Raw genomic sequence first — 25312 nt, forward strand, 5'->3', positions numbered from 1 at the left:
TTTCCAATATTCCTACAATAGGTAACCTAACTAATACTTCAAATTCATGAAATTTATTTGCAATGCTCCTAGCATTAATGTATAATGCAAGTGCATGTCACACGAGGACTCCTGCAGCGAATACAAGGGACATGCATGCATGTCCCTTGTATTCACTCCCTCTACTTTTCGAGTTACTGCATGCCCCAATACAAGCAATGTAAGAATTAATTTTCTCTGCTTATAGCTGCCATTAAACAACCAGTCTATGTGTATCTCATCCCCTTCCAAACTTGCAGTTTTCTGAATCTAACACCCTTGAATGATTTCAGCAAATATTCATATACCATTTCTATTAGAGTTATCTCGCCTCTATAAAAACAGTTTATTTTATTAACATGCAGCAGGCCATGCTCAGAAAAAATTCTACCCAATAAGCCTTGCCACTTTCAATTTCAAACCTTTTTGAAATTGAAAGTTGAGAAAAAGGCACGGAGTGTACCTTTTTCTCAACATCACCTTAGGGTGATCAAGAGAAGACAAAAAAGTTTAGAATGCCTATATTGGTTGAAGAGCATTCCTATAGTAAGGTTTGAGAATTTCTCTTATCTTTAACAATATTACTGAAATAGGAAGGATTGAACTTTATTGTTCTTGTCTTTAGCAATATATATAACTGTAATTTTATGTTTCAATAAAAAGAAATGAAAGTATGCCAGAAGCGTGGCAAACTAGTAGAGCAAAGAAGAATTTAACATGCAAAATTAACAACAGAGTACTGTTGGAGAAACATTATTAAATAATTTAGAAAATAGAGTCCAAATTAAAGGAAAATTTAGGGGCACCACCCCTTTACTAAGCACCAGTTTCCGAATTGCATGAAATATCACTATATGTAAATGTAACCAGCCAACAACACAAAAATAAATAAAAATAAAAAGTAGAACATACCACAATATTGAATTGAATAGAAAAGACTGACCATTATGCCTCATCTCGTCAGTGGACCATGAGGCCATAAAGTTTTCGGATAGCTGAGTTTGTGGTTGATGGATTTCTTAATTACTATGGCGGTAAGTGCAATGGGAGACAATAACTGGACAACAGGGATTTGTCACCCTTTTTAGAAAGTGGCTGCATATGAACAAATTTCCAAGCAGAAGGAAAAAACACCAGTTGAATATGAAAGTGTAAAAAGGTGACATTTAACAAGAGCAAGCTCAGGGGCACAGGTGTGGAGAACAAGTAGAGAAATTCCATCAAGATCAGGAGCTTTCTTGGCTTCAAAATTATTCAGAAAATTCTAACTTCCTTCTATCAGAAAACGTGGGAGATACTGAGTGGAGGGTATGGTAGGAGATGGTTTACCAAAACTGTTAGTACAAGAGTTGAAAGAAAAGTGGGATACTAGTAAGTTAGCTTTTATGTTTAGCTGAGGATGCAATAGAATCATCAGGTTGTAGCAGAGGTAGGAGTATTGATGGCCAGAAGTTGTGACCAATATCTTTGTCAAGGTACCAGAATGCATGACTACCATTTAGACAAGAAGTAAGTTTTCTACTCTTAGTCTGATCAAAATTGAGTTTGGATTGATTAATAACTGTGCAACGATTATTGTGAGCTTTAATTTAGGCAGAAAATTAAGCTGGAGATTTGGATATAAGCCATTTGCAATATGCTAACTTCATATTCTGAACACTCTTAGCACATTTACTGGAAAACCAAAGTTTATATAAAGGACACAATTTTACAATGGATTTCATCCTTACAATAAGGATGAAATCTTACAATATCAGAAAAATTATCCTATTTCACATTCCTGTAATGCAAACAATGAGGACAAGAAACACCATAAGGGAGAGGCTCCATTGAAGAAGAGACCATCACCAAGTTAAGATCTGGGGTACACAGAGGACCACTAATACTGACTGTGTACTTTGAAGGGTTGGTAATGATAAAAAGATCAAGACTGTTAGGTGTGTGATTAGGATTGTCTGGTATTCTGGTAGGTAATGAAGAAGCTGTGTCATTAGTATTTGCAAATGTCTCACCATCTTGACCAGCTGGGTCTGTTTAACTAGAAAAGTGAAGCAAGCTGTAGTTGTGAACATCAAAATAAAAGAAAATTATACTTCACCATTAAAAAATTTAGAATGGAGAGAGAGAGAGAGAGAGAGAGAGAGAGAGAGATAGAGAGATTTTTTTTTTTTTTGGTAGTTGTTGGTGCATCGGCTTCTGTGGCCATAGTGCACCTCCCAAGGTTTTTGCAGTACTTTGATCCAAGCCCGAGGCGGGATTCGAACCCGCAACCTTTGGGTTGCCAGGCAGGCACCTTACTCACCTGGCTAGCCCGGTCGGCAGAGAGAGATATGAGTTTCAAAGAAAATCAAACATTTTCATGTGATTAGTGAAGGTGAGAGAATTATAGAGATCAGAAAGAGATTCCAAATTAGGAAGTCTCTGACAAGGAATATCAGGACATACTTATGCACAAGCACAACCTCTGAAGTAATAGCAATCAGAATGAATAATTAAGGAAACTGACATGAGTAGTGGATGAGGCAATTGATAATTGGGATTCTCTCAGAAAAATCAAGGGGGGCTTATCAGAGTGTAGATGAAAATGGATGTCATTAAGATTGAAAGAGAAATCATATATATATTTTTTCTGTTCTGAAATTAATGAGGAAGTTTTTGGGATGTTTAGATCTTTTTGCAAATGTTTGTTCTATTAGTTTGTCTATTCATGATACATTCAATTCAGCAGATAAAATAAAAATAGGGAGAGACTATATTGTACAAATTTTTGAATATGGTGTACATACAGCAAGAACACTCCTTTACATAACCATGCCTTCCACATACACACTAGTCAAACTCCAACTGCTAGCTAGGATTAGTGAATATATATTACCTGATCTGGATGCCTCCTAGAAATTTAAAATATGCTCAGCCATGGACTATCTAGTACCTGGCCTGATAACATTTTACATCTGAAGTTTAAAAATGTAAGGAATATTAGAACTCACCATGATGCCAATCATAGCCTCAAAGACATCACTCTTACTTCAACTTTGAGTGAAGAGAATTTTAGAATTCCTCCAATTGTCAATGAAACTTGATCCCAGACCTATCCAAATGAGTGGGCACTAAACATGCAATAAGCTCTTAATTCATAAGAGAATTTGCTTATGGCTATTTAACCCCCTTCCTGCTGCCCTTGGCTCAGGGGGAAATCATCACTGCTCTGAGCCATGTAGTTTACAGCTCTAGACCAAGGCCCTTATTTTGATCAAAAGAACTAAGAACTAAATTAGAACTACACCACTATACCTCATATTACAGTAAACCCCGGCTATTCGCGGGGGTTACGTTCCTGAGAAATGCCGTGATTACCGAAAACGCAAATACTGAGTTATGGCTCCCATAGTAATAAAGGGGTTCCGTTCCAAAGTATGAAATATATAAGAAAAACTAGTCTAAAATTTTGTCTATGTATGTATTATATGTACCTTTGTAATATGACTATGTACATAGACAGTACATAGTGAAATGCAAGCATATGGCATCGAAATGAAAATAAGAAACGCTTTAATATTAAATGTAATATTTATTAGAAATTTCAAACAAATCTTTCAAACCAGCGCCTTTGCTAGCAAAAAAACTTATCCCGCCAGTGCTATAACCAGTTTCGCTAAAGTGTTGATAAAGGAGTTTTGCCTTTTCACGAATGATGAGGGAACTTAACGGAATTTTATTTTGAGTTCGGTCTTCTATCCACAGATTTAAAGATTTTTCCATTTTTTCTAATTTAACATCACGAGTTACAGAGCAAATTTTTGAAGCAATTAGCGCGTTTTCACGGACACTATGGCGGATTTTTTCTTCCGATTTCTTGATTGATCATACCGTTGACTCATTGATTTTATAATGTTTTGCCACTGAGAAGACACTTTCACCATTAGAAATTTTGTCTAATAACTCAATTTTGTCTAATAACTCAATTTTATTCGCCAATTCATCACCTTCTTTGATAATTTCACATTTCCCTTGTTATTTGTGGCCATATTTTTGTACGGGTTAGAAAGAACTTGTCCACAATAAAGTCACTTTCTTCCGTTAACACACTCGAAAAAGTCTGTTTTACACTGCAAAATGGTAGATTTATCAATTTTGTAAGCATATCAATTTAGAAATTGATAAATTTATTCAATTTTAAAAGCATATAAATTAAAAACAAACGACGAAACCTTCCATGGCAAGCCCATAACATATACCGAACAAGGATTAGCGAGAAACATCCACGTTCGCGATTTTGTCACCCCTCTCCCTCCACCCACTGAGCGCTGTTTTGACTGGGAAAGATAATTTTAGCCCATGTTTTTTTATGGCGGAAAATGTTCACGGCGCCTTAAAATTCACATTTTTTTAGGTTTCATTTTATGTTAAATCAGCGACCGCGAATACAGATACCGTGAATAGCGGGGGTTTACTGTACTGTATAGTTATATAGGAGCCAATATGGCGGCCTTAGTGTCAGGACACGTTTTATCGCGCTCCTGATTTTTAATGGAATTTAGTAGTTTAAAATGTGCATATAGTTCAAAAAAGTGTTCAAGCTGAAAGAACTTAATCAGAGGATTCCCTAGGTGAGACTATTTTTATATTCTACTGGGAATTTAGTAAACTACCAGCGTTTTTATCTGTGTCCTTTGTTGCCAGACCTACAATGGTCACCATGTGGCTGGCGGCAAGGCCATAGAGAGGCACTGATATAAAGCAGTGGCCACGTCGGTAGTTTGCACTTGACTGGGGAGGTTCCCAAACCGTGTTAAAACCGAGCAGGAAGTTTGCTCCATCAAACTGTGCTGATAACTGCTGCATGTTATATTATGTGTGTATTAACTGCCTTATGTGTACATTAAACCAGAAGCAATGAATTCAGTGACTCCCCCCCCCCCCTTGCCATAAACTTTGCCTGGCTGACTGTGAACTCCTTACCTATGCATTCCACGGAATTACTAATGACACTATCGCCTCCGGCGCCCCAGGAAGCCCCTATGAGAAGTGACCCTGCTCTTCTGGGAGCATTTTCACACTAGGCTATTTCCCCCCCCCCCCCCCTTAGTGACCGAAGGGGATAGCACAAAACTTCAATAACCACCTGTGTGCCTCCAAATTCAACCACAGATTTGTGAAGGACATCGTTCGACAGCATTTTCAGTGCCCTACCAGATCATCCCAACATACGCCCGATAAACCGAACTCTCCCGGTTATCCGGAATTCGCTAAATGGAAGAGAAAACAGAAAAAATTATGGAATCCTTGATGCAGTCACAAAGTGACCACCTCGACATTATTGACGAGACAGAAGATATGGAGGACACCCGATCAGGGGCATCTCAAGCCAAGCGAAAAAATAAGCGAGTGACCCGCTCCCAGACCGAGTCTAGAGAACAGCACGACCACACAGCATCTCAAAGGGAAACAAACAACGATGACAAACAACAGGAACCACCCCTGAACCCCACTCTTCCAGAGGGCTCCGTTTATGAGAAAACATTTATTTTAAAAACGGCCCTTGAAAATATATTCAAAGAGAACCCTAACAGGATCTCCTCCGGACTGAGGTCTCAAATTGTGACAATATTTCACAAAATGGAGACAATTCTCCATGGTACATACTTAGAAAGTGAGAGAATAGCTACACGGCTACAAACCTATATGGAATGTGGGGCAAATAAAATGCCACAGCACGCCCCCACATATGCTCAAGCGCTGAGGAATATACCAAACGAGGCAGAGAAAACAAACAAAGTGGAAATCCAACAAAAGAAAGTATTATTGAAAACCCCGAACATCGTCATACTGAGACCCACCGGAGAAGAGAGACCGACCAGTGAACAAATAAAGCAAAAAGTCATAAACAATCTCAAAGAGGACTTCGAAGACACTAGGATAAAGTCTATCCGAAAAACAAGAAGTCCTGGTATCGTAATTGAGACGGAAAGCAAGGAGGAAGTCGAGGAGATAATAACGAACCCCAAGCTAAATACCCTGGGACTCATGGCAGAGACCCCAAAAAAGAAAGGCCCATCAATAGTTATTTTCAATGTGGACCAAAATCTACAACCACAACAACTCACGGAAGAAATATATAGAAGAAACCTAAAAAGCCACCTACCGAATCAAGAAGGGGCGACACTGCTGACCCCAAAATACAGAACGCAGTCCAAAATAAATGGAGGATATAACTGGACAGTTGAGCTGACTCCGCCCGCCTGGCAGGTCCTAAAAAACCAAAGCAGGATTTTTGTCGAGTGGAGCTGCCTCCGTTTTAGAGAACATGTGGCCATACCGACATGCTTTAGATGTTGCAAATATGGCCACACCACTCACACCTGTGCCCAAAAGGAACCAACCTGCGGCCACTGCTCAGAGAGGGGACATGATTTTAAGATCTGCCCCAACAAAACTAAGGAACCCATCTGCACCAATTGCAAAAGCCTCAGAATGGATCACAACCACTCCATCCGAGACTCAAACTGTCCCACTTACCTCAAGGTAAAAGGCACCTACCAACAAAGAATCGATTATGGTAGTACAACATAAAAAATACAATTGCGGCGTACTAAAGATACACCAACTAAACGCCCAGCGAGCTCGAGCGGTTGTTGAGCAGGTACGACTCCAAGCAGATGAGGATAATGCCGACATCATCATAGTCTTAGAACCGTATACCAATCAGAAACAAGTAAGGGGATACCCGCTCAATTATAAAATTGTTCAAAGCAACGAAGACACCCCCTGGGCAGCAGTACTAGTAAGAAATCCAGAGATAACGGTTACAAAGATACCACAACTTTGCACGCCCTGGGCAGCCTGTGCCCATATAATATGCTCCATAGGCAGCTACTACATAATAGCCCTCTACTGTAGGCCTGGAGTAGAAATCGACTTTGCCACAACATATCTACAATCAGTACAGACAACCCTGGTAGGGCATAAAATCTTGATTGGAGCGGATGTTAACTGCCGATCACCTGTCTGGCACAGTGCCAAACCGGACCACAGGGGAACCTCAAACGGACGGAAACTAGAAGACTTCCTAGCAAATTCAATATTTACAGTCATAAACCAGCCGTTCTGCCTCCCAACGTATTGTAACATGCTATGGGAAGAAACGATCGACATAACTTTAACGTCCAGAAATATAGATACAAACGTAACCCACTGGACTGTACAAAACGCGTGGACTACGTCTAACCACCGAACCATCACTTACAGCATACAAAGGAATCAGGCTCGAACAGTCGCCACTAAATACCTGTCAAACAGATTCGCAATCGGGAAAGCAAATTGGGACGCCTACTGCAATTTCCTATCCACCCAAGGGAGACAGTACATGGAGGACTTGGACAGACGGGAGACCGAAGGTGAAAGGATAGACCCCAGCCAGTTCGCACAAGATATAACCTGCATAATCATCAATGCAGCGGAAGCGTCCATGACAAGGAAAACTCCGATGACGGGAGCAATGCCATGGTGGACCCCGGAGCTGAAAAGAATGAGAAGACAAGTACAGGATAAAAGAAAGCAGTATCAAAGGGCACGAAGAACATGGCCCCAGGCGGAAGTTGCAGAACTGAGACAACAATATAGACAGATCCGAAACTTTTATACAGAAACTATTAAGAAAAACAAGAAAACATCCTGGGAACGACTTGTCCAAGTAACAGGAAATACTGAACCCTGGGGAGTGGTGTATAAAATCACCACAAACAAACTCCCCAGAGGCGAAGTGATGACCGCAACAAAGACGGCGCAAGGAACACTCACTGCAACATGGCAGGACTCAATAAAGAATATACTCAGCAATCTAATCCAAGACCCACCAGGCATACTAACAGAGGACCAGAAAGCCATCTGCCAAGCAAACGAAGAATATGAGACCCAACAACTAGAACCCCCTTTCACAGCCAACGAACTACAAGAAGCGGTATCACAAACCAGGAACAAAAAGTGCCCTGGCCCCGATCTCATCGAGCCGGAAATGGTCAAGAAAGCAGCGGAGGTTATGCTGGACCTCCTGCTCCGACTGTACAACACCTGTATCAAAGAGGGCCAGTTCCCCACCAGCTGGAGGACGGCCAATCTAAAACTGATCCTCAAAAATCGAAACAGACACCAGGAAAATCCCAATTCATATAGACCCATAGCCTTATTGTCGACACTAAGCAAGCTTTATGAAAGATTATTACATAAAAGGATCCACAACCACTATAATGAGGCAAACCTGAATTCACCCAAGCAATACAGCTTCAAATCGGGATCTTCGACCATAGATGCCGTCCAAGGCCTAATCACCAAAGCGATGCAGTGTACCAAGAAATATTTCCTTGTCATAGCCGTCGACTTTGCTGGGGCGTTCGACACCCTCTGGTGGCCGAGCGTCCTTTGCAGGCTCAGGGCAGCGAGAACACCAAGCAATTTGTACAGGAGCATCAAAACTTATCTCTCGGACAGAAACGTCCAAGTAATAACGCCCTACAAGAAGTTGACCTGGCCGGTCCGCAGGGGCTGCCCTCAGGGATCTGTCCTGGGGCCGCTCCTGTGGAATATAGTGTTTGACGAGTTCCTCACCACGGACCTGGGGGAGGTGGAGGCCCAGGCCTTCGCAGACGACCTCGTACTGACGGTCGCGGCGGATTCCAGACAGAACCTTGAAACGCTTGGAAACCAAGCCCTTGAAACCTTGCAGAACTGGGCAAAACTACACACCTTAACAATCTCGCCAACGAAGATGAACTCAGTACTATTGAGAGGGAGGTTAAACCTTAGAAGACCACCACAAATCAAGCTGGCAGGACAAACAATCAAATTGTCAACGCAAATTAAATATCTGGGACTGATCATCGATCAGAACTTATCATTTAAACCGCACCTAATCTATCTAAAAGAGAAACTGCGGAAATACACAGCGCTCGTTGCCAGAGTTACACGCAGGGACTGGGGGCTAAACAGGAGAACCCTGTCCCTGTATTATAAAGCCATCTTCATCCCGATAATAACATATGGATCTCCCATATGGTACAAGAAAGCAGAAACAGCAGTGAATAAAAGGATACTGGGCACGATCCAACGCAACATATTATTAACAATAACAAGAGCATGTAACACGGTTAGTACGATTGCCCTACAGGTCCTTGCGGGGACCCTACCCTTGGATTTAGAGGTAACCTGCTGCGGACTTATGTATATACTAGCCAAAGGAACCCAAACCACCTACAACAGTCTTACCATTGATATCACCAATAACAGGAAAAACGAGAAACAAAAAATAGTGGACCACCTTGTACAAATTTGGCAGAGAAGATGGACAGAGAGAAAAAGGAGCGGTAACAAAAAAATTTATTCCCCAAGTAACCAAGCTGTATCCCAAGGCTCCCGCATGGCTGTACCCAGGCCTAAACACTACTTTTCTACTCACCGGCCACGGGCCTTTCAAGGCCAAATTAAATGCCATGGGCATAATCGAGGAATCACACTGTCTCTGCGGCGAACTAGAAACATGGCATCACGTTATGCATCAGTGTGAAATATACGAAGACATCAGATGTCAAATGATCACGAAAATTAAATACATCCCTAACACCCAGGAACACCATCTCCTGGACACACCAGAAGAATTTGCGGCCTTTAGTCGCTTTGCCCAGGTCGTCTTCTCCAGAAGAAAACTACAAATAGCCATCCACCAAGGCCAACAGGAGTAATGAAACCAAATATGGACACCAAGGAATACGGGAAACTAAGGACGGGGATATCAACCAATGATCGATGACCATTGGAATATGCATCAGAGAAGGATGCTGAACCAATGAAAGAGGAACACAAGGATGCGGCTTGCCCCATGAGTGACAATGAAGAGAAACAGACATGAGACAAAGGCCATATTGGAGACCTGAAGAGGGCACTCTAGCCCTCTTCACCTATAATTCCTAACTCCCCGGGAGGAGGGGACGGCCACACGGTCCCCCCTTCTCGCCATCCCGTTTCCTCTCTGGTGGGGCATGGGCATGCCCCACTGAAACTGGGGCCGCCTTCTCTATTGGCTCCATACTTCTGCCTTTCCCCCCCAGTCTTCTGCCTCCTTCCCCTCTATCTTCACGCTAGCGAAGTCCCACACATCAAAATTAATACATCAAAACCGCCATACGCCCAGCATTCGGCCTAAAAAATTAAAGCGATAATATCCCCACGTCAACGCAAATAATAAAAATCACTTTATTTTATTTTCTTGATGACCATTGGAATATGCCACCCAAAGTTTTTTTTTTTTTTTTTTTTTTTTTGGTCCTAGCCGCCGAAATCTCAGGAAACTAAGCGGCAGGACCTGCCAGAGTAAACTAAGTCTACGGAGTTCCTGGCCTGCCTCCACGGGGCGTAAGTGGGGCAACGTTGGATCCCAACAGGGGTCCAGCGGCTAAATGGCCAGAAGAACAACGGTACACGACATTACACGATCCAAGATCCATACACTTTTAAATCTCTGGCATTTACAGTGTACTGTAATACACCACAACGTAAACTACGTGGAGATGGGGGGAACCCCAGGTGCCGCTTGACCTTAAAAACACTTACACTTACACTGTATAGTTATATATATATATATATATATATATATATATATATATATACAGTCGAACTTCCCTATAACAAATTCGATAAATCCAGCGAAAAAATTCGCTATAGAGAAATTTCGTTATACAGAGAATATCTTTTTTATTAGAAATTATTATCTAATTAGAAAATGAAAACGAATCTACATTTATTTTTAATGTATTTTATTTCAAAAACACTTATTTAAATTATGTTTACACAATTTTCGCCGGTATCACAAATTTAAAAAAAAATCTGTAATTTTCGTTTGCACAGTACAATTAAAAAATGTCTTGATTCTCAAAGAAAACCTCACATTTGTTCAGGGCATTAAAAACATTATCAGGAACATTTTCACAAAACTGTAGACCCATACGAACCGTTTTAAAAGTGTTAATCATTTCTTCGTAAGTTGGCTTTTCTACGGGTTGTTCTGATGAGTCTTCAGCGTCATCGTTAATTTCTTCGTGATCATGGTCGCGTCTAACACTGTTCAGCAGTATTTCATCTTCATTTGGATGTTCTGCTGTAGTCAGATCTTGATCAACATAAACATAACTATCCAGTATTATTTCATTTTCGATGTTTCCGGACGATTCTAATAATGTCCAAAAGTTTTTCCGTTGTGAAAGGGGCAGTTCATCTTGTTCGTCCAGTTGTTGTTTGACTTCTGTATTCAATGCAAATCCCGCTTTCAAAAAACAATTTTGAATAGTGTATTTGGTGATATCGTTTGTCCAAACTTTTGCCAGTTCAGAGATGCAATCTCTAAGTTTCTATTGACAATCTTCATTATATTGATTGATGCATTGACAATCTTCGTTATTATTCTCTTTCGATAATGAAATTTAAAATTTTTAATAATGCCTTGGTCCATTGACTGGAGTTTTGACATTACGTTTGGTGGTAAAAACAACAACTTCGCACTTTTAAGTTTGGCAGAAATACTGGCAGGATGTGCCGGACAGTTGTCAGTTATCAACACGATTTTCCTTTTTTCTTTTGTTATACGCTTGCCTAGTTTTAATATCCTTTCTTCAAAAATATTACTTGTCATCCATGCTTTTTTTATTAAAGGTGTAGTCAACTTCTAGATTTTGTGCCTCTAAAATATCTTGGGTTTTTTGATATTCCGATGACTAAAAGTCTTAATTTTTCACTTCCTGTCATATTTTCTCCAACTAGCACAGTGATTCTTTGCTTTGTTTTCCGCCAAAACATTTATCATTCTTAAAAGCAAGTGTTCTATTCTGTAAACATTTAAAGAATAAACCCATTTCGTCAGCATTAAAAACATCCTTACGCTCATATTCTTCCAAAATCTTCTTTAAGGTATTGTTCCTCCAACTGTTGCAATCTTCTTCGCTTACATTAACACTTTCTCCACAAATAACCTTTTCCACAATTGTGTGGTGCTTCTTAAATTTATCTAGCCACTCAGTGCTCACATTAAATTCTGTACGTCCAAGGGACTGTGCAAATTTCAGAGCTTGTTGCTTAATTATTAGGCCCGATATTGGGATATTCTTTTCATATATCATTTGCACTCATTTTAGAACAGCTTTATCGACATCTTCGTATATACACAACTTAATTCACTTCTTGTCTGCTTCTCCTTCAATTGCATTTAAAGTTGATTCTCGATTTTTTTTAAATCGTAGATAAACTGCTTGCAGGTATGCCATATTTCTCCGCAACATCTTTTTTCTTAAAACCCTGGTCAATATCATAACAATCTTTGCTTTATCATTAATACTTAAACACTTTCTCTTCGACATTCTTTCCGCAATTACTGCAGCTCTTGCCGATACATACACTGCAAACTTCGCTGCGCTGGCCATATAGTGAATTGTTAGTACCGCCTACTCAATGACGTTTGCTTGCCAATTCAACAGTATCATGTGGCCTTTCCTATCAATCACTTTGAAGAAATATACGACTTTGTGAATTTCTTTTATTCTGCTTTCATTCATATGTACATGAAAGAAAATTTATGATTAATGTATGCTGTATGTTACTTTTTAGAAAAAAAAAAAATACAAGAGCATATAGCCTATGTGATTGATGACGAACGAAATAAAAAAAAAAAAAAAAAAAAAATTCATGAAAACCATCTACTGGGAGTCCAGTTAGATGAGAATGGACATATCAGATAATGATTGACAGGAAGGTCACATGGTACAGTTGAGGTGAGAGGCGAATGTCACTCAGTAGGTGTTACTAAAAACCGACTATGGTAGCATTCTATGTATTGTCTCCGCAGCATGCTAAAGGTTTACTGCAGCGAATTTCGTTTTCCCCTGAGCCAACATCAATTTACAAATCTACCCTATTTATTTTAAAGTTTACGACCACTTTTAAGAAAACCCATTTGGTTTAATAATTGTAACAAAAATGAAACAAAGACCCTCCTAAGACATCGATGGCCACATGTGTTCACTAAAAGGATGATTATTTAATTCCAGATGCTAATGCACAATTTAGGAAGGAAGGAGGCAGTATATTTGAGCGCCTGTTTAGCAGTAAATGCTTGAAAATCTTCAAAAATGCTTTTACTAATTTTTTTAAAAATTCGTTATAGAGAGACTAACACTTCGCTATATGGGGTTAATTTTACATGTAATTTCGTTACAAGGTGCAATGTTTGGGAAAAAATTCGTTAAATAGAAGTTCCAATATATAAATGAGATGAGAGCTAGAAGAATGAATAAAAGTGTAAGCATATGAGAAAAAGAACACAAACCATAAATGCTACAGTTAAGTACATACTAACCTTAGTTTTAATTAGTATTTAAACTTACACTACACATCATTGCATCCCCCCTGGTGTGTGAGAAAAAGATGAATGAGTTGAGTGAAAAAAAAAAAAATTAAAAAAAAAAAAAAAATATATATATATATATATATATACATATATATAAAAAACTTGAGGAAAAAAATTATAAAATAAGAAAAAAGTATTTAAAAAAAAATAAAAATAAATAAATAAATAAAAAAAATAAATAATAAAAAAAATAAATAAATAAAAAAAGAAAAAAAAAGAATGCAAGTAGAGTGAGAATGCAGATTATGAATGAAGTAAATGTGTGTCTCTCCCACCCCATTGCCTGGTGGGTTCCCCACTGCCAGCTAACATATCCCACCCCCGGAGTGGGATGGGCAGATTAACCCTCATACTGGATTCGACACTCCTTGGACATGACACCGATGAAGACATTCTGCGGCTTTGCTGCCAACGGCGATCTGAACTGGGTACTCTAACCTGGTTCCCTTTAAAACCCCATCCCCAGGCAGGGGAGGGAGGAGACGGATCTCTGTCTCCTCTCCTCCCTGCCTACCCCCCCATACTTCGCCTGGTGGGGCTCGTCTCCACTGACCTCTTTGGGGATGCCTACTCTATCGTCCCTATTCTTCTATCTGTTTTCCCCCCAGTCTTCAGTCTCCCTCCCTCTCTAACTAAATCAACCGAAGTACACCCTTAACAATGCCGCCAAATTCTAATCAACGTCTAAATTCTACCGGTTCCCTGTAAATCTCTAAGACAACTAACACTATTAGCTAGCGTATAGCCTCACATGTCTAAATTTAATAACATCAAAATTTTGCCCGACCTATTTGGCCTTTAACACATCTCTTTAGCGTTCAACCCCAACCAGTGATTTCCTAACAGCAATCCCATTAAGCATTAATGTCAAACGCAATTTTTTTTTTTTAATAGGTCCTAGCCACTGAAATCCCAGGAAACTAGGTGGCAGGACCTGCCACAGCAATTTTTTGTGATACTGGATACACCCGGCTAGCCTCCACGTGGCAGGGTATGGGCATCGTTGGGCCCCACTAGGGGCCTGGCGGCCAATAAGCCGGATAAACAATGGGCACAACATATCACACTGCACAGACATGGCCCACACACTTTCAAGTCTCTGGCTTGACAGTGTACTGTCCTCGATACAGCGAAACACACGCGGAGATGGGAGAAATCGCAGGTGCCGTCCGACACAAACATACCTTATATATATATATAAAACATTAAATTTATAAAATAACTTAATATTAATTATAAATGTCCAGAATTACAGAAAAGAAATATAATACAGAATTATACTTATCTCCAACATTGAAACCAAACTGTCATCCTACATTTAACACTCTTAAACTACTCCTGATTAAAATATTAAATGGGCCTTCTTAATCATAACACACAAATAATGATTTAAAACAGAAAGATATCTCTAACAAGTAAACTTTATATAAAAATGAACCCACCTAGCAGAACTCAAAAAATGTAGACCCAATGAAGATAACATAACTTCACAGGAACTAGTGTATTAGGTACATACCGTAAAATTAAACAATATACATTATTTACACAAAATGGGCAAAAAAATAACTACTCATAATAAATGGCATACATATACGTATTCTGCTGCAGTTATATCCATAAACATTATGACCTACACATTCAGGAAACTTAAAGGACTATGAGAAAAGCAAGATTAGGTTACAAAATGATACACTACTTTTCTTTTCTTTTTTTTTTTACTGAAAACCCCAAACACGAGGTATTAGAACCTATAGTACTTAGAACAGTGCATAGGTTAGAGGTTGTGAAGATGAAAGAAGCTATTTGTTGACGTTGTAATTTTCAAGAAATACATATGAAGGAATGTGGTTCCAGAAAACGGCAGTTGGATGAATAAATGAGAAAGATGAAAAGATGGTTCTGAGAGTCTGAAGTTGGACAGTAAATGGATGTTGGCAGTGTGTTTGGATTGGTTTGAAAGAGAGAGCGGGAATTATTATTATTATTATTATTATTATTAGCCATATGGTGCAAGGAAGCCTGAGGCTTATGCTGCACCAGGCAAAAAAAAAAAATTCTGAATTACACAAAGAGAGAGAGAGAGAGAGAGAGAGAGAGAGAGAGGTAGAAGGGAATCACCAAGAAAGAGAAGAATGATGATATCCAGCTCAGGACCCTGGGTGTGCCAAGCCCATACTCACCAGATGTGAGCCCCTGGGGATAATTATAGAAGAACACTGCCCGTGGAAGTATCTGTAGAAAAGGCTGCAGCAGAAACAGAACATCAATGAGACAGAGTGGAGATTTGATTTGATTTGATTTTGATTTTTGTGGCGCAAAAACAGCAAGATTATAGTGCGCCATGGAATGATTAAAATTCAAAAAAGATTAGACTGGTTACTTCGTCTAAATTTGCATATATATATATATATACATATATACATACAGAGATATCAATGCATAAAATCAGTACAATGATAAAAGCAAATTGTATATTTCGTATGAGTGTATACATATTGATCGATTTTAAAAATTTAAAAACTGCTGACAGATTGTCGTTGTCATTTAAAATCTGACTGGGTATATATGGCTCAGTCAGATGGGTAAAAGCAGTAAAACGAGAATTTATAAAACTGGTACAATCGCATAAAATGTGTTGGACGGATAAAACGGTGTCGCATTGCTCGCACATAGGAGGGTCATCAGCCCTCAGCAAAAAGGAGTGTGTCAAATGACAGTGTCCTATGCGGAGCCGGGTAAGAACATTTTCCTCTTTGCGATCCCTGCGTAAGCTGGGCTGCCAAGGATGGATCACAGGCTTAATTCGACATAGTTTGTTTGTAGTAATCAGTCGATGCCACGAATCTTGCCACTGAGATTGTAGGTTACTATGGATCACTTGCCTGTAGTCTGTATAGGGGACTAATAGGTCAAGATTATCTGTCAGGGCTGCTGATTTGGCTGCAATGTCAGCCAAATCATTTCCTCTAATCCCGATGTGACTGGGGATCCAGCAGAAGCAGATATCAAATCGATTTGCATAGAGGCTGTATATTATCTGCTACAGAGTGGAGAGACTCTGTTAGAGATGAGTCAATTAATCTAACTGCCCTCTTCTGAATGGAATCTAGAAGCCTGAGAAAGGTTTTGGGGGCACAGCTCCAGATGTGGGGACAATATTCAATGGTAGGTCGGATTTTCGATTTGTACAGAGTGAACAGCTGTTTGGAAGAAAAGTAACGCCGAGAGCGAAAGAGAAAACCAAGTTTTTTAGATGCAGAGGAAGCAATATTTGTAATGTGCTTGTGCCAAGAGAGATTAGAGGTCAGTGTAATCCCCAAAAGAGATATACCATTTTGCCTAGAAATCAGTGTCACCAAAGATAAGCATACGAGCAGAAGAATCCTTTTTGTGAAATATAAGACAAGACTGAGTTTTAGAAGGATTGAAATCAACTAAGTTGTCTTTGTCCCACTGGAGAATTACCTGGAGATTGGAATTTAAGGAATTGATAGCAGAGATTCTAGAAGTTGAAGCTGATTGAGCATGGAAAGGTTTCTCAAACTGGAAAGTTTAATGCAAGGTGCTATCATCGACAAAACTATGGATAGGATTTCCAGTCAATGGAAGAATGTCATTAATATACAAGAGGAAAAGAATGGGGAAAAGAACTGAACCTTGGGAGACACCAGCATTAGTGTAGAAGTTAGAAGACAGAGCCACCCTCAGTAAGCAGTCAGAAAGAAAACTAGATAACCAATTACAAAAAACAGTTGGCAAACCATAAGAGGGAAGCTTGTTTAGAAGACCTTTATGCCAAACATGATCGAAAGCCTTTGAGATGTCAAGAGCAACTGCTTGTGTTTCGCCGAACTTTTCCACAGAATTTGTCCATAAATGGGTAACATAAGCCAGATGTTGTTATTTGGTTTTTAGGAGCATTAGCAACTAAGGCCATATTGCTCCGTGAATATGTGGTGGTCATTCCCTGACCTTTCCGCATCCTCCGTATTTGGTGGTGACGGGCTCGAACCCCGGTCTAATCAAGAAGCGTGTGCTATCACTGCTTCTCCTTCCCACCTGGCTACGGAGGCGCCCGGTAACATAAGCGAGTGGATTGACACTGGCGGAATCCATACTGGCGATCATTGATCAGACAGAAGGTTTCTGGATAGTTTAAGAGTTCGCGGTTAATCGATTTCTCCATTACTTTAGAAAGAGTAGAAGTAATTGCAATGGGATGATAATTGGATGGGTGGGATTTGTCACCCTTTTTTTTTTTTTTTTTGGAACTGGTTGGATATGAGTAAATTTCCAAGCAGAAGGAAAAACACCTTCGGAATAAGAAAGTGAAAAAAGCGGCAAAGAACAGGGGTAAGTTCGGGAGTGCAGATTTTGAGAACAAGTGGAGAAATACCATCAGGACCTGGAGATTTCTTAGCATCAAGATTGGTCAAAATCCTTCTGACATCCTTTTGATGGAAGACCACAGGAAGCATTGAATGGAGCATGTTGGGAATGGTGGGAGGTGTTTTACCAAGGTCATTAATACATGAGTTGGAGGAAAAATGGGATGCTAGCAGGTCAGCTTTATCCTTGGCTGAAGTGACAACAAAACCATCTGTTGTCACTTCTGGTTTTGACAGTGATGGGAAAGGTTGCGGCCAATAGCTTTGGCAAAAGGCAAGAAGCAAGTTTTCTAATCTTAGCCTGTTCAAAATCTAGTTTGGACTGATTAATAACTGTTTTACAATTGTTGCGAGCTCTGGTGTAGGCAGAAAATGAAACTGAAGAATTGGAAACAAGCCAATTACAGTATGCAACATTCTTCTCTTAAACAGCCTTAGCACATTTATTGAAAAACCAAGGTTTAGATAAAGGTTGAGATTTTAATGGAGTGTGGCATAAAGGATTCCATTCCTACAAGAATAATTTCACTGACACGATCTGAACAAACGTTAGCATCAAAGTTTTGAAATAGTAATTCAAGTAAAAGAAGAAAAGAAATCTCGCAGGTTATCCCATTTTGCATTCTTGTAATGCCGAACAACATGAGGTTCGAAAAAGCCATGAGATAAAGGCTCCATTGGAGAAGAGTCAATCACCAAGTTGTGATTTGAGGTGCCTTTTACCATATACTTAAAAGGGTTGTTTGTGACCAAAAGATCAATTGGCTGTATGGTTAGTACTGACCGGTATTCTGGTAGGTAAATGAACAATCTGTGCAAGATCATTAGTAATTGCAAAAGCGTCAGCATCTCAACCAGCTGGAGTTGTGAACATTAAAATCACCAAGGAAAATTATCTCACTGTTACGAAAGATAGACTGGAGAAAATGAAGTTACAAAGAGAGGAAGTCAAGGAGTTCCAAGTGATTAGTAGAGTTGGGAGGATGGTAGAGACAACAGATGAATTTGACACAACACGGTAGAGAGATAAGCCAGAAAAGATCGAAAGAGGAGATTCCAAATTACCAAGTCTCTGACAGGGAATATTGGAATGGACATATGCACAAGTGCTACCTTTGAGGCAAAAGGAACCACACAGAGAATAATTTGGGAAATTTAGATGAGCAGTGGTTGAATCAACCGATAACTGAGGTTCTGTCAGAAAAAGTACATGGGGTTTGTCAGACTAAGTAGAAATGGACATCATTGAGATTAGAACTGAGACCACGTATATTTGTGAAATGAACTAGGAAGTGTTTGGGAGGTTTAGATCTTTTTCACAGATAAGTTTGCTCTATTAGTGTGACAATTCATGGTGTATTCAATAGTAAGAAAAAGTGTGGTGGGGGAGACATGCTGAATGAAATTCTTAGATATGGCATATACATGATAAGAATACATCCTTGACATAACTTGCCCCCCCCCCGCCCTGCATACACATTACTCGGACTCCCTCCAGTTGCTATCTGGCAGAGTAGAGGCAGTAAGATTATACACTAGCTGATCCGGAAGCCTCAGAGAGTTACCAATAGGTTTGGTCTGGTGTACTAACTAGCGGCTGGCCTGCGAATACTGTTTTACAACTGTACCCTCGAAATGTAAACAAGTTTTTATCTCGCCACGGTGTTCATCATAACCTCAAAAGACATCAATCGTACTGCATGATGGAAGAGACGTGGGAGTGTTGACCGGAACTTTGCTCTTTAGACTAAATGAGTTCCACCAATTCAAGCCTCCAATAAGCAAAGTGGTGGTATTACACCGATTGACGAGAGTTATCTGCCACCTAGTATTGCCTGGTAACACAGAGGGTATGTTGGTTCACATCTGGGTTGTCACCCATGGTGTGCTTGCACATGGGAGTTACACCCAGGATTATTAACAGTCCCACCATCGTGAAGGTGCAAGCAGAGGATTTGGCTGTTACAGACTGTCCGGGCTTTGCCGAAATTAGGTCCACTTGACTTGAGTGTCACTCAAATATCAGTTCCATAAGCGTTTTAGAATCCCAGGTATCAAGCACAGCTTGTCTGGCATATCTGAGAGAATGTCTGCGACAGCCTCAAGGACCTTGGCTAGTGTGGTGGAAATATATTATAGTATTGTCCAGATGTTCTCTCTTTTGTTTCCTGAAAATTATCAAAACCACAAATGGTTTTGTAGTAACCCACAAATGGGTTACTACAAAACTTATTATTGCTTACATTACTTATTATTTAGATATGGTAAGGCTTACATCCTTAATTATAAACATAGCAAGAAAAAAAGATGCCAAATCTTTCAAACTAATTCTACCACCACTAACAGTCTTCCTGTGCTGTAACAATAATATATAACACTTCTCTAAAAAGAGAAGTATAGAGATGAAGTAAACACCAGTACAACCATCTTGGGAGGAAGACCCCATATTAGCATTAGCATTAGTAGAGGCATATGATGCAAGAAAGCAAGCTTATTCAGCATCAGCCAAAAAAAAAAAAAAAACACACACCACTCCCATTTCACCCCTCCGTTCGTTCGAAATACCTGTCCAGTTGAGCTTTAAATTTGTTTAGGCTATCAACTTCAACAACAAGTGACGGAAGTCGGTTCCACCAACCAACCACCCGCTGACCAAAGGCAAATTTCTGCACATCTATCCGACATCCGTCCTTCCTCAATTTGAATTTATGCCCTCTGAGGTGATTATTCTGAGCAAGATGAAGAATCCCATTGGCATTGAGCATGCTCAAACCATTCAAAGCCTTATACACCTCTATCAGATCACCTCGCCGGTGCCTAGTCTCCAGACTCTGTAATTTGCAAAACTTAAGCCTTTCTTCGTAAGAGCAACCCTTTGTTCCATTTACTAATATTGTTGCCCTTCTCTGTACGCGTTCCAGCAGCTCTACATCCTTCTTGAAATGAGACCTCCAGACCTGTATACAGTACTCAAGATGTGGCCTAACCATTGCCTTATACAAGGGAATAATCACCTCCTTATCCCTGCTAGAAAAATTCCTGTATATCATTGACAAGACACCATGAGCTACTCTTGCAGCTCGTCTGCACTGCTCAGAGAACTTCATATCTGCCTGCACAATTACCCCCAGGTCCTTTTCATTCTCCACCACTGTCAGTGTAGTACCGCAGAGTTGATACGTTGCTCTGGGGTTACTGTTTCCCATATGTAGTACTTTACATTTGTCAATGTTAAACTTCATTTGCCACCTCTAAGCCCATCTGTTCAACCTTTCCAGATCCTGTTGCAGCAGCATAGCGTCAGTAGTGTCCTTAACAACCCTGCCAACCTTTGTATCATCTGCAGACTTGGACATTAAACTTGATATCCGATCATCAATATCATTCATAAACACTGAAAACAACAACGGACCCAACACTGAACCCTGAGGAACTCCGCTAATAACATTAGTCCACGTTGAGCAGTGTCCATTGATTACCACTCTCTGTCTTCTGCCACTCAACCATCCCTTTATCCATAGCAGCAATTTGCCTCCAATGCCACACTGCTCCAATTTGTGCAGCAGTCTTCCATGTGCAACAGTATCAAAAGCCTTTCTAAGATCCAAATATATAATATCAAAGTTATTCCCTGCATCCAGTTCTTTTGTGACTACATCATAGTATCCAATCAAATTGGTCAGGCAAGACCTGCCCTTAACAAAACCATGCTGCGTCTGAGCTATAACTGAATTCTTGTCTAGATGATCCTGCAGTGCTTCTTTAACCAGTGCCTCCATTAATTTACCTGGAACAGAAGTTAAACTAACAGGTCTATAATTACTTGTGTCAGCCTTTGATCCTCCTTTGTGAATTGGGGTTACATTTGCACATCTCCAGTCTATGGGTACCTCCCCTGAGTCCAAAGAAGCTCTCATAATTATGGCTAGGGGTTTGCTTACTTCCTTCGCTGCCTCCTTTAATATAACTGGATAGATCCCATCCACCCCAGGTGCCTTTTTTATGTTTATCCTCAACAATCTCTCCTCCACTTTCCTCTCAGTTATTACAAAATCATTCAGCTCACTGCCAATGTTTACTTTACCTACATCATTCTCCTTCCTGAATAACTCCTCATGCGTGAATGTAGATGCAAAATACTCGTTTAGATTGTTAGCCACCTGAGCAGGATCCTCAACTGTTGAACCATCAATATCCAGTGGGCCAATCTGATTCATCCCTTTCCTTCTTGAGTTTAAATATGTAAAGAACTCTTTTCTGTTTTTCTTTGCATCCTTTGCCAAGGATTTTTCGTAGTCTGCCTTTGCCTGCCTAATCTCCTTTGTGACTTGGTTACAGACCAACTTATATCTATCATAGGCTTCCATGTCACCCATTAACTTGTATGTATCCCATGCATTTTTCTTCTCTGCCACATGTCTGATTAGTTCATCTGACAACCATTTAGTCCTAAACCTTGAACAATATTTCTTAGTTGGTATGTAAAGCCTGGTAGCCTCCAAGATTAGTTCCTTGAATGCTTCCCATTTTGAGTTTGCTGTTGGTAACATCATCAGTTGGTCCCACTGTATAGAATTTAAATACTGTCTCAGACCATCATAGTTGCCTTTACGAAAACAAAAACCCTTCCCTTTACCTCTGATGGTAGTTACCTCCTTGAGTAAATCCCACTTCGACACACTGTGATCACTGCCACCTAGTGGTTCATTTATCTGCAGATTCTTAATGCATGAAGAATCACTACTGATAATCAGATCAAGAGTATTGCTCCCTCTTGTTGCCTCACGAACATGCTGATGTAGAAAACAATCATCCAATAAATCCACAAAAGCCTTGCTAGTGTGCGAGTGACCAACTCACAAATTCCAGTCAATATCTGGGAAATTAAAATCTCCCATTATAAGACTCTATTTCTCTGTACAGTTTCTTATTATACTCATCAGAGTCATTAGGCCTATAGCACACTCCTACTCTGAATTTTGATTTCCCTATGCTTATGTCACACCAAACTGACTCGACACTGCCCTGTCCATCGATGTCGACTGGCTTCACTTCCTTGGACTTTGTGTTTCTTAATTAATAGCATAACCCCTCCTCCCCTCCTGTCCTGTCTATCCTTTCTATACACATTGTATTCCCCAAATTCCAGTTCCGCATTACTTATATCTGTGTGACACCACGTCTCTGATATCCCAACAATATCTGCCTTTGATGTTTTGAGCAATACCTCAAATTCATCAAATTTATTTACCAAACTCCTAGCATTGGTGTACACGCAGGTATACATGCACCTGTTTCTATTCTTAGCTACCCTAACACAACCCATGTGTTTACTTGTACCGCAATGACTCCCAGCAGTCTCTGAAATATCCTGCATCTTGTTTTTCAGGCTTCTGCTCATTTCAATAGAAGCAGTGCAAGAATCACTTCCACCTCTTCCAGTGGCTACTGTTAATCTATTAGTCCTTGTATCCCCCCCAACTAGCAGTTTTCCGACCCACCTAACACTGCCTCGACAGCATCAGCAAAAATTCTTGCCCCCTTTCTATTTAAGTGTATCCCATCCCTGTAGAAGCAATCTCTCCTGTTAACAAGTACAGTCCAGGCTGAAAAAAATTCTAGCCCTTGAGCCTTGCACAATCCCTCCAGGGCCGAATTGATCGACAAGGCTCTCATCATATACTCCCTCCTATCGTGTCTGGGCAGAATTGCAGACACTTTCAAATTCAACCCTAATTCACGGCTTTTTTTCAACAGTGACCTGTACTTGCTAAGTAATTCCGCCGGTCTCCTACTCTTAATATCATTAGTGCCAATGTGTACAACTAATATAGAGGTCGTTTCTTAGTAGTAATTCATAATGGTAGCCTTACAATTTGAGAGATAAATGACTTTCATAAAACTTGGCACCTTTTTTCCTGCCTGTGTTATTTTTGCTGATGGACAATAAACTTTCTCTGATTTCTTTACCAATTTCTAAATAATTCTATTAAATCTTGATATCAATGCAACCGGATATGACATATAACTACAAACATTACTTACCCAAAAGAGCATTAATACAGCTGCTAACAGCACAAAACAGTAGGAGACCATATAACGAAATGCACCAAATGTTGCTGATAATGTTGCTCGACCTTCTCTAAAAAAAATTAACAATTAACTTCATGGCAAATGTAATTTTTATTATTAAATTTGACCACAATTTTGAATAACCATTATCGTTATGGAACAATAATAACTAAATAGAGGGCTGCTCTAACTAAATTCTTCTTACATAAATCATTTAGTTTAATTACAATTTAATTATAAAAATATTAGTTGATGTACTTTACAACTTCTATATTAACTTTTGGGCACTAGTTAACTATGAGAGGAATCTACGGGAAAAAAAAAGACACGCAGGAAACTAAGCAAATGATAGCATTTATTTTTAACATAATAAAAAAAAACATTTAAATGCTTCACTTGATCCCATCACCTGATCAAATTTTGTGATAGGATCAAGCAAAACACTTCAACACTGTCAAAAAAAAAAAAAAAAAAAAAATTGCCACAAGCAGCTGTTTAAGGGTTGGGCAAGTCAAGGGTTAAAGAGAAGATGATCAAGAGGTTCCCACCCCAAATCATTAATGGTCTTTTGGAATGAATGTATTTTGAATGTGACCTTGCAAGAGCAGTGCTTGATGTTTCAATAGCCTAATGCTGTGCATAATATTGAAATAGTATTATTAAATTAATATTTAATCATTGAATAATATTGTTAAACTTAATAAGTTTAAGTATAATTTGGGCCTAATAAAATAATATTAGCATTAGCATTTTAGCATTAGTAGAGGCATATGATGCAAGAAAGCAAGCTTATGCAGCATCAGCAAAAAAAAAAACCCCACTTCCATTTCACCCCTCCGTTCGTTCCAAATATCTGTCCAGCTGAGCCTTAAATTTATTTAGGCTATCAACTTCCACAACAAGGGATGGAAGTCTGTTCCACCAACCAACTACCCGCTGGCTAAAGGCAAATTTCCACACATCAATCCTAAATCTGTCTTTCCTCAATCTGAATTTATGCCCTCTCAGGTGATTATTCTGAGCAAGAGGAAGAATCCCATCGGTACTGAGCATGCTCAAACCATTCAAGACTTTATACACCTCTATCAGATCACCTCGCCGGTGCCTAGTCTCCAGACACTGTAATTTGCAAAACTTAAGCCTTTCTTCGTAAGAGCACCCCTTTGTTCCATTCACTAATCTTGTTGCCCTTCTCTGTACTCGTTCCAGCATCTCTATATAATAAATAAAAAATACGTAAGTATTTTTTACGAATAAAATACATACGTATTTTATTACGACTATTACGTAATAAAATATTGCTAATGCTTTTGCTTCTATCGTAAGCAAACTTGTTTTTTGTTTGATTTTACAGCAGGCCCCCGTTATAACGCGGTTCGCTTTGCACTGA

The 25312-nt window shown here is 39.6% G+C and overlaps 1 protein-coding gene across 2 annotated transcripts in view; it reads right to left on the minus strand.

Annotated features, from left to right (window-relative positions):
• LOC150075172 (polyamine-transporting ATPase 13A3-like) overlaps positions 1-25312 on the minus strand; it is a 409674-nt gene that overhangs the window by 47979 nt on the left and 336383 nt on the right. For both annotated transcript variants that reach the window (XM_090388296.1, XM_090388295.1), the window contains one exon: positions 23896-23992. In XM_090388296.1, the coding sequence (XP_090244422.1) occupies positions 23896-23992 (97 nt within the window). The remainder of the gene's footprint in view (positions 1-23895; positions 23993-25312) is intronic.

Source organism: Mastigoproctus giganteus, chromosome 14, assembly GCF_048544385.1.
Source record: "Mastigoproctus giganteus isolate SK-2022 chromosome 14, ASM4854438v1, whole genome shotgun sequence".
In the NCBI taxonomy this organism is placed as follows: Eukaryota; Metazoa; Arthropoda; class Arachnida; order Uropygi; family Thelyphonidae; genus Mastigoproctus; species Mastigoproctus giganteus.